Source organism: Pyrus communis, chromosome 15 (genome assembly GCF_963583255.1).
Source record: "Pyrus communis chromosome 15, drPyrComm1.1, whole genome shotgun sequence".
Classification (NCBI taxonomy): domain Eukaryota; kingdom Viridiplantae; phylum Streptophyta; class Magnoliopsida; order Rosales; family Rosaceae; genus Pyrus; species Pyrus communis.
In genome coordinates, this window is record NC_084817.1 from 2,687,648 (window position 1) to 2,699,335 (window position 11,688).

At 34.7% G+C, this 11,688-nt stretch overlaps 1 protein-coding gene across 1 annotated transcript; it reads left to right on the forward strand.

The window, feature by feature from the left end:
- The first annotated feature begins 812 nt into the window (after nucleotides 1–812).
- Nucleotides 813–11,465, forward strand: LOC137718091 (probable flavin-containing monooxygenase 1). Its single transcript, XM_068457603.1, has 7 exons — nucleotides 813–914; nucleotides 1,751–1,874; nucleotides 8,277–8,722; nucleotides 9,067–9,307; nucleotides 10,155–10,333; nucleotides 10,467–10,816; nucleotides 11,120–11,465. The coding sequence occupies exons 1-7, from the start codon at nucleotides 813–815 to the stop codon at nucleotides 11,463–11,465; spliced, it is 1,788 nt and encodes a 595-aa protein (XP_068313704.1).
- Nucleotides 11,466–11,688: the final 223 nt, after the last annotated feature.

Consider the following 11,688-nt stretch of genomic DNA (forward strand, 5'->3'; position numbering starts at 1 on the left):
AAGATATCTGATTACAAGTAAGTTATCCCAATTCCTATTCTAGGCAAGTAAAGATACCTAAATAATAAAATTATGGCTAACGATTCTAATACGGCCCTCTTCACAATTAACTACCAAACACTGGATTGGATTAAACTAATCCGATCCTACTACTTATCCTAGCCACCAAACAAGGCCTCAACGATAAACTGTAATGGACTTTGTTTTTGGCACGAAATCATATTATGAGCCTCTAACTTTTTGTTAGCATAAATTTAGGCCGCGCACTTGTTGCAAAACTTGTAACTAGCTATGTTATCAGTTCCCATACTCAACAAGCTTAGGCCATGCCAAAAGGACCTATTCAACCTAAGACCTCCCAGATACGTATAAAATGAAAGTTTTAAGGCATGGCCTATTCCAACACTCCCATCAGAAACCCTAATCCACCACTTAAAACGGTACCATGGCAACTAAAACTTGGCTCATCACCTTGATTCTAAGCACCATTTTTGTATAGTTGGTGCAGTAAATTCAAACTATAAGGACCCCGAGAGCGAGAGACTGAGGCTGGAAGATCGACACACCATAAATTAACTGCCAACAAAGTTACCAACACCCGGAAATGCGTCAAACCATCCCCCAGCTCAAGACTACAAGCCATTGACACTGATACCCCGGTGCTAGTTGGTTGTGTCATGGGCTTGATCAACGACTTAAGCAACATGCGAAGCGTGCATAAGAGGCTGCGACATCTTAATAAACACATCCATTACAACAGATATGCTAATTCATTGAAGAATATGGTGAATCACTTTGGAAGGTTCGATAATATGTGCCAAGCTGCGCTGAGAGATGTTGATCGGACCATTGTGATGATGCTGAACCGGAAACTGGACGACATCAATCTGCTTAGTGACGATGTGATTCATAAGGTTTCTCAGCTTAATAATTGCTGCAGCTACGTAATACAAAAAATGATGTCCTCCTAAATGTGATGATAATACTGGTTGAGAGCTCACTTTACAGAGAAGACTCACGGTTTACAGGTCTGTTGGGCTATAATTTAACACCATCCAGACCGGTCCAAGCTTGATCCTACATTATACTGCATGTCCACCACTATAAGAAACAAATCATGCACTGATGCCTCCCGTAGTGGCAGATGAAAGTGGGCAATTTGTATTTGATTTGCAATGGAATCAACTACATGAAATTGACTCAATTTTTTTGAAATGTCATATAAACTTGTACTTTTTTTTAATTTGTCATTTAAATTAAAAATTTTAGCAGTTTGTCATATTAAGTTTCAAAAATTATTAATTTGTCATCTCACATCTCTTAAGTTTTCCATCCAAAATAAGCCATGTACAAGGCACATCGACTTATTTTTCAAGGTTATTTCGGACATTTCAATTCCCCATTCCAATTCCTCAAGATTATTTTGGACATTTTATGGTTATTTCAGACGTTTCAACTCCCATTTTTTTTTAATGAATATGATTGGCGACGTTGATTCTCAAAGCTTGTCATTAGTTAAATTCCGTGTTAATGAGCTTAATGTACCTTTTTAGTCGTTAAGATAAGTTTATCAAACGAACGTTTTTTTTGTACTAAAAGATAAGTAGAGAACTTGTAAAGATGAAGTCAAAAGTTGAAAACCACTGACCAAATTCAAGGCTAATCATATATTAAAATGTTATAATAATTGTTAAAAGAAAGACGTAAAAAAAATGGGGTTTTAACTTTTAATAGCTGTGAAGATGCGAAGAATTGTGTCGCATTAGAAGTTACAAGAAACATTGCAAGAATTTACAAGGATGTAAGTCACTCCTTCCCAAACCGATTGGTTCTAGAGTGGGGACGCTTTTTAGCTAAAAAATCCCTATTAATTAGTTCAAAGTCCTTAGCTTGTTGGGTTGGTGGGGCGGGGGGTTTTGGTTTAGTAGTAAGACATCAATTTTTTAGATGGTCAGTTCTCAATTAAACCCCCAACTTATCATTGATACCCAAATAGGGCCTACTGTTTGGATCTGATTTTGCACACATTTGGATCATATATTATAAGATGTTACATGAAAGAAATATTAATTAAGGATCAAGATTGATTTTTGAATACATGTTGAATCAATCACATAATCAATCTAGGTTTAGACTTATAGTTGAGGATGACAAGACTTGGCGGTGATAGAGTTTTGACTGAGAATAATTCTGAATTTATTTAGAGAATATGTCAAGGAATTGAAATATTAAATAACTTTACAACTCATCATACTTGGCCATCACACAATTTACGCCTATAAATTTGAGGTTTTGAACGTAGAGGGCCCCTTCAACTCAAAAGGCTATACATGAAACATTCTCACAACCCTAAGAAAAACATTAATTATCCTAACCCCTCCATCATCACATATTCCGTTTGGTTGAACATCACTAGGTTGGCAAACCGGCAACACATTCAGTTCGTTGGAACATTACTAGAGTTATCGATCTAGGAGTATCTTTAGTTTGGTTACACAACATTACTAGTTCAGTTGGTTATCTATCCAAATCTCAGCGCTGCGAGAGGTGTTCCTTCCTCAGGTATAGTCGCTCAAGTGCAGAAGTCAACAACACATTCGACATCACACCACCACATCTATTCTACTTATCCAACCGACTCGTCCGACCGAGCTCAGTCGTGAGTTGCACGCGGCATGGACAGGATGACATTAATAAACAATTTCACCCTTCTTCTTTTTCTAACAAACTGGTAAATAATATCTTTTGAATATTGTAGTTGACCCAAGACATCCTCTGGTGACTACTCGTTCTTGGACTTGAATATTTGAAAATTGTTAACAAAGACCAAAGGTCCCTTGTTTTGAAATTTAAACTGAGGAAGGGATCCTGGAAGTTTAATTAGCAAGTGGTTTAAGGTCTCTATTATAAAATATAAAAAAAACACGTTATTTTCTCTGACTTTAGTATTAATTAAAATTAAAATTGCATGATCAACTGAGTCACGTAACCCATAGGGCCATCAAACCAGAATATGTGATGAGAATTACCAAATTCTACATATAGTACATCTTTTATGCAAATTATACATATTCTAAAGTCAAATACTTGATTACTAGCGGGTTATATTTTATCTCAAGAAAAAAATAAAAGAAGAAAATGTATTTTCAAGTTCTTGAATCTTGACCGCACAGTCGCATTGGCATTGGACATGACCATTTATGTAACACCCTGCTCTCGAAATATTTATTTTTGGGAAATAGTTCCGATGATAGGTCCAAATCAAACTCTTATTTAATTTGCTACCATTACATATTATTCTTTAATTAAAATTCCTTAATTACTCACAAAAGTCTACCACTAAATTTACTTATCGAAAACATACGTTTATTATTTTTAGTTTAACTCTCCTCTTTACTCTAATTCCCAACAAGAGGTCAAAACTCGATTAATTAACCTCGTTTAATTTATGGCTGTATCTATCATCTTGGTTAGACTGCCTACGTACCCTCGAAGGGGATCAAGCCGTTCATAGTTCGTCCACCACTTTCTAAATCATTCAAATGACTAACATTTTCGAGACTAAGTTCAAACATTTGAATCACACCACAAGCATATCAAATATGGATTCAAAATAACAAAATTAGCTTAAAAGACAAAGTCGCACCACTGCCGCCGCCGCCGGCGGTTTCCGGTGAATGGAACCTAGTTTTCCAACAAACTTCAAAATTTACCAAATTTTATACGTAGGTAGATCTCAATGAGAGGAACAACTTTTATACCTGGGACGAAGTCCAATTCAGCCGGGAAACACCCGAAATTAGCCTCGATCCGTGAAAAATCCTAGAATTGGGTGGTTTCGATTCAACACCAAAACGAACTCTAACGCCCCATCCAATGCATGTGATTTGTTCCTAAGGTTGAGGGAAGTGTATTGGTGGTAGTGGTTGCCTGAGTTAGCTTCAGATTTGGTGAATCTCCACCCAAACCCGCCGCACCCACCGTAAGATTCCTCCTAAAATCGAACCTCATTTCATCTGTTTTAGGGTGAAAATGAGAGAGGTATCGATTGGCCTCAAATGAAGGATCATTTTGACACCGTCCCCGTCGTCAAAGGTGGCCGGAGTAGGGAGGTGGAACCGTGTTAAGTCGACAGGTCCATTGGATCCGGTTAAGCCGGTTCCTCCGTTCTTTCTTTCTTTCTTTCTTTTTTCTTTTTTTTTTTCCTTCTTCCTTCCTTCCTTTCTGATTGGTCCGAGTCTCTCCTTTTTTTTTTTTCTTTCTCCCTCCATTTCCATCACAGCCACACACGTGGCACTCTCTTTTCTCCAGATTTTTTGGAACCTTCCAACTTAATGTCAAAATAACTAGTTTGCCTTCAACTTTTATTGTTAATAACTTCTTCGTTGTAACTCCATTTCACAAACGGTTTTCCCCTACTCGCTCATAGGATCATCCTCTATCCAAATATGTCAAGAAATTCGATAAAATATATGAGAATAAAATACGTCCTCATATAATTACATTAAGTCAGCTAGGTGCATTTCTATCTTTTCCACTTAATGATAAATTTCACAACATAATTAATAATAATTTCCGAAAACAAAACTTTAACAGTTTTCAATTCAATTTTTCATATCCATTAATGGATTTATTTTCAATTTTTCTCCACATACTCATATATTTAAATTTTCAGGGTATTACATTCACCCCCTGTTAAAATAAATCTCGTCCCCGAGATTTCCACCACCTAGTTACGAAAATAAATTAGAACTATTTTCACCAATTTTTTTATGGTGAATAAAATCATAATCTCAGTCTACGATTTTATTCAAGCTCCGAAAATAAGTAAACCAACGAATAACAATCGTGATTCTTACCCACAATTTCAAATTCCCAGCCATATTCATTGGCAGAATAAATATCCCCATCAAGCCACAATTTTCATGACCAAAAATAAATAACTAGCATAATAATCACAATCACCAGTAATACTATACGTCATAAATTTTTTTTTCTTTTTCCATATACATCACCCTCAAAACAATGATCATAAACTTCAGTCATAACCATCATCGGCCAAAGAGATATAAAAAATGCAAGCCATAATCATCAGTGGCTAAGTAAATATCAAAATTGCAAGCCAAAACATTATAATTGGCAAATTAAATATAAAAAATTACAACCAAAATCAGTGGAGTTCCAATCACACCCACTGGGTAGAGGAAAGAAATTTAAAACCAAATCCGCAACACCACTAACATAAAACCTCCTTCTATGATTTCCTTCATTTTCGCAATTAAACTAAATTACGCATGGTAAATTTAAAAACCTTTTTTTTTTCCTTTCAATTGTTTCTCTTTTAAATTGCTTCAAAGTGCAGCCACAGATCGAATAAATGAGTGACTCGTACATCCAAAGTACTATTCACATTCCATCAGCCAAAGGAGAAAAATTTAAATATATTACAACTCTATTGGCCAACAAACTAAACCTTATTAATCACACAGCCACGAGAATATGTGCTCGTTATCAATTTTGTTCGCAATATCAAATCCAACAATAACCACCCATAACTATGGCAACCAAACCAATCAAATTTGTAATTATAACTTTCCCCAACAATTCTTTTTATCAACATAAAAACTCTACTGGGAAAACATTTATATTAAATGAACTTGAAATCTCATTCCATATTTTCATTCATGTCCACCAATAATAAATGAAGAAATCTTTATGATTTTTTTTCATCATTCCAAATATAATGATCAACCATAACCACAGTTTATAATTTTATTCCCATTCGATAAATCATCATGACTTTAATAAATACTAAAATTTTCAACCATAATTATCATTGGCCAAAAGATTTAAAATTTCTACCCATACTTATCATTGTCAAAATAATAATTTCACCACCATTTTCTTTTTATCTCAATCAGTGACTAGTAGGCTGGAAAAGATTGTAATATACCTAGCCAATACACATCACACATTTTTATCACTTCAATAATTCATCATCACTGCCCACACTTGGAACTTCTTCCTGTAAACATTGGGTCTTTGTGCTCATTCAACCATTCCTTCACTCTTCATGGGTCATTTCGCCAAAGTCATCGTTCACAAGGCCACTTTGCCCAATCATACATCCTCGGGCTCTTTTTGCCCACATCACACATCCTCGGGCTCTTTTTACCCATATAACACATCCTCGAGCTCTTTTTACCCGTATAACACATCCTCGGGTTCTTTCTACATTTATAAGATTAAGCTCAATTTCATTTGTTAACATAGTTGATTATTTGCGGTTTAATAAGTTCACATTTAGAGCATAAACTTTTAGTTCTAACTAAGTACACCAAAATTTGAGACATGATATTTAAAATTTGAAGGGTTAACCAATAAAACCCCGGAAAGCTCTAAATAGTAAATCTACACCCTCAACCATAAATGATGTAAATAAAAATGAGTATAAAGCTAAAGAAAATTGAGTAGAAGTGAGAGCTTGTCAAAGTTTAAAAGAAAAAAATATCTTGTTTTGAGAAGAATTCAGGAAAAGCATATTCAAAGTGAGTGTTCCTAACGGCTTTTTACGTATGCATGAGTGAGTGTTAATCGTTGATTAGTTTGAAACTCATGACTTTCTTAAACGTACTTTACCTAACTACAGTGTAGTGATAGGTGTCCATTATTTAAATGGATTGAGTGCATTGACAGTTTGTTTTAATCTGTGGGCAGGCAACGTGCTACACGCAGTGGCAGATATCGATAATTAGATATTGCCATGTGGTCTAAGCCGCGGCAAATTATCCTACTCGCTACTAAGACCGATGATGATTAGTGAACGCGGCCTTCTAATTAGTACTAATAAAAAATTAATCATTACATATGAACTCTTAATTTGTTATTAGCTTATCCGTGCATGTACTTGTAACATAAAATCACTGATACAGGAAGAGTTCATATAATTCCAATTGATTTAGTAGACTCAAATCTCAAATTAGCTATACGTGCATTGACCTAATTTGATCACAAACACCCACACATGCATCGTTAACTTGTATCCATGGGAACACAAGGAAGTCAAACCAGTGTTATGCTAACTAATCCCATATAAAATTAGCTATAGTCTCCTAGTTCCCATTAGTTATTTGTTTTTTTTTTCCTAAAAGAATTAGAAATGAAAAATAATGGCAATAGTACCCGAAGTCAAGTGGGTAAGAGTAGTATCTCCAGATTAAGATTATGTGTAGTAATTCTTCATTTCGTGGTTATAATTCCTCATTCTCCAATACTACTTGTATCATAAACAATACCGTAAATTAGCATACCAAATTATTATTTGCTTGTGAGCTAACACTAAGGTGGTGGTTGTTAGAGAGAATTAACTTGGATAAGATTACTTGTTATATTAGAGATATATTTGAAAGAATAAATAAATGACAACTTCCATACTTTGTAAGTTGAAAGTTACTCATAAAGAAAAATTATTCCTGCTAGTCCTAGCAAAAATAGTAGAATTATATTAAGGGATAACTTTTCTTCTATTGAGTATCTTCAACTTGGACAAAATAAGCGCATTGTCATTAATTTTTTCCTTCAAAATATGTTTAAGATAGTATATTATCTTAGTCAAGTCAATCCTCCCTAACAAATGTCATCTAAATGTCTTGTAGCATCGTTACTATTCCAGCTTACACGAACAAAAAATAAATGAAACCGAGCTTATAATCATTAACTCAAGTGGTAGAATTTAGTTGAATTCACAAATTAAAAAGTAGGTGTTTGACCATTGAGTACCTTTTTTGAAAAGAAAAAAAACCATATTTTAAATTATTTTAATTTATAAATAGGAAATTTAAACTCAAATACAGAGAACAGTTACACCGCTTTGACAACTAATCTAGCTCAGATATGCAACTAGGAACTTTTAATAGAGCAAAAATCATTTATTCATAATTGAGACAAAGCTAGAGATGAAACTTTACCCACTTGGATTTGATTATACAGATATAAAATAACATAGATATATTGAAATGGACTAAAAGTACTGAATCTACACCAACAACATTTTATAATTAATATTGATCCTAGCTAGTATACAAGGTTAGTTGAGGAAAAGGTCAGCGTTTATCTCTATAAATAGGCCTCATTTCTCAAGTCCATAACACATGCTTAATATCTATTACAAAGTTTTCATACATACCTTTCCTCTAGCCACCTTGTTGTTGTCCTACTTAGCTAGCTATACCAAATTTACGAAATGGCTGCTGCCAACACCCACCACCTTCATTCAGTATCAAAAGTAGGGATTATAGGGGCAGGTATTAGCGGAATCGCCGCCGCTAAACAGCTTTCAGGTCATAGTCCGGTGGTCTTTGAGGCCACTGATTCCATTGGGGGTGTTTGGAAACATTGTTCTTACAATTCTACCAAACTCCAAACCCCTCGTTGCGATTTCGAGTTTTCTGACTACCCATGGGCTGAGAGAGACAATTCATCTTTCCCTTCTCATGTAGAGGTATTGGAGTACTTGCATGGCTATGCCACACACTTTGACCTATTGAAATATGTCAACTTTGAGTCCAAAGTGGTGGAACTACGTTATGTTGGTGGTATTGGTCATCAAACCACCACCCAATTTTCCGGGATTTCGAACTCTGGGGAGTATGGGAACCTTTTGAATGGTGATCCTGTTTGGGAGGTCGCTGTTCAGATGTCCAGCAATCCAAACACCATTCAGGTTGTTTTTTTCTAAAAATTGAGTTTTACATGTCTTTTAATGCATGCTTCTTGTTATTTCTGATAAATTTTGCATTCCTAATTCTAACTTTATTCATATAAACTTGTATATTAATAGTTACTGATAAATCTTGTACAACCATAAAGTATATTTATTGATCACATCTCTCACATATACAACAAGATATACATCTAAGGTTTTACATACAATCATCAATATAAACACATTTTGGAAAGATTCGTCTCTCAAATTTGACCAAAAAATTACGTAAAATTTTTAATTAAATTTTGGTAATATATGTGGGTTATTAACTAATTGTCCCCACCTTATTTTGGACCTAGCAGTGGTATGCATTCGAGTTCATAGTAGTTTGCATTGGAAAATATGGAGACATACCAAGAATGCCGAATTTCCCGCGCAACAAAGGTCAAGAAGTATTTCAAGGCAAAGTCTTGCACTCCATGGATTACTCTAAGCTTGACCAACAAGCAGCTCGCGAGCTCCTCAAAGGCAAGAAGGTTGCAGTTATTGGCTACAAGAAGTCAGCTATTGATATGGCAATTGAGTGCGCAGAGGCAAACCAAGGTATATACAAAATATTAAAATCTGATCCTACATCCTAATCATATTATTAATTCTAAAGACATTACAAAATGAGATGTGCTATCTGCACACTCTTTTTTACTTCATACACATCCTGTTAATTTATGGTCATTAAATCGACTGAATTAAACGATATCATAACATAAATTAATAAAAAGTATGTAAAAAGTAAACACATCCGTACAAAATTAATTATCAATATTGAAGCAAAAAAAAATCCAATATTTTGTTATCTCAGTAGCCACCTAATGAGACATATATGGTCAATCTGGTGGGAACTGTCAGTCTGAAAAGTAACATGAGCAACATAGATTAGGCATTAAACTCAGTTCAGTTGACCACTTTACCAATTATAGCTTGCTTTGAGGCTTTAGCACCTACTTTATTGGCCTTGTCCGTAATTGGCATCAATTTGTAGCACACCAGGATCACTTTAGATAAAATAAAATGAACACTAATAAAAACGATTTGAAAACTTTGAGTTTTAATGATAAGGACAAAATAAAGGGTAAAATAAATAGTACTAGGATTGACTTTTTAGTGTAAAAATATGGTTTTTCGTTAAAATGAACAGTACCGTAGGCTTTTCATTAAAACTCCTTAAAACAAAATCATTTGTAACAAATGATCCCCGGGTTCTTTAATTTTGTTTTTCTATTAAAAAATACGATAGAAATTTGAGATATCTATTAACATTTAAAAGAGAAATATCACTAAATTAAGAGTGAGTTAATTTTTTTTCTTTTTTCTTCCGATTGAATGCTCTAAATCATTCAAACATAAATTGAAAGTTTTGGTGTGCTTTATTTTTTATTTTGGTGAATTCAAGGTCCCGATGGGCAGGCATGCACAATGGTAATAAGGACTCTACATTGGACAGTTCCATCTTATTGGATTTGGGGACTTCCATTTTTCCTGTTTTTTTCAACAAGGTCATCTCAGTTCCTCCATGAAAGGCCAAACCAGAACTTATTCCGAGCCTTGTTTTGCCTTCTTTCATCACCCATGGTAAAAATACATATTTCTTAACACATTCATTTTACCCTAATCGTTAGTACTCTATATGCTTTGTTAGCTATTTTTTACTAACTATTATTTTGCTTTTTTTTTTTTTTTCTTTCTTTTTTTTTTTTTTAACCAGAGGATGGCAATTTCCAAGTTCATAGAATCATACTTAAAGTGGAAGCTTCCCCTTGTGAAGTATGGACTAAAGCCAGATCATCCATTTTTGGAGGATTATGCTTCTTGCCAGATGGCTATTTTGCCGGAGAATTTCTTCGCTGAGGCGGACAAGGGCAAAATATTGTTCAAAAAGTCACCAAAGTGGTGGTTTTGGAGCGGAGGAATTGAATGTGAAGACAACACCAAATTGGAGGCCGATGTTGTGCTTCTTGCAACTGGCTATGAGGGAAAGCAGAAACTCCAGTCTATATTGCCCGAGCCTTTCCGCAGTCTCATGGTTGACTCCTCTGGAACTATGCCCTTGTATAGGTAAACCCTAATTACTGTCAAATATTTGACGTTTTATGTCTTCATACTGCCAATATGACACAAAACTCATTTACTAATAGTTTAAATTGTACTGTTATGTCGTCATATTACCAAACTGACATGAACACATTTGTTAATAGTCGATATTGACAATATAATTTACATGTACAAACACATTGAGAGTCTAATTATTGATTAATAACAAGTGGTAGCGTGTACATACATATATATATATATATATATATATCCCTAAATATATAATTAACTTAAAAATGTAATGATTGAACATGAATGTTATTTCAGGGGTACGATCCATCCACTGATTCCCAACATGGCATTCGTTGGATTCATAGAGAGTGTTTCTAACCTGCACACAGCAGAGTTGAGATGCAAATGGTTAGGAAGATTGGTTGACAACGAATTCAAGCTTCCGACTGTCCAAAAAATGCTTGAACAGATAGGCAGAGAGATGGAAGTGATGAAGAAGACAACCCGATTTTACAAGAGGCACTGCATTTCAACTTTCAGTATCAACCACAGCGACGACATTTGTGAAGAGATGGGATGGAAATCTTGGAGGAAAAGTAACTGGCTTTCAGAAGCTTTTAGCCCCTATAACAGCCGAGACTACAAAGAAGTTGACTATTGAACCCAAACATGTACTTTTGCGCTACAAAAAATGAGCGAATTCGAAGCTTCGAAGCTTGTTCTGGAGTGCCTATTAGCTCCCTATCAAGTCTTATTACGTAATTAACCTAGTTTTTAGGCTCTTAAGCGCCCCATATGTTGATTTAAGCATTTCTTTTTCATATTATTCATAAGCTGTGTTTAGCTGCTTGATCAATAAAATAACAAAATTATGCTTTTGTTAT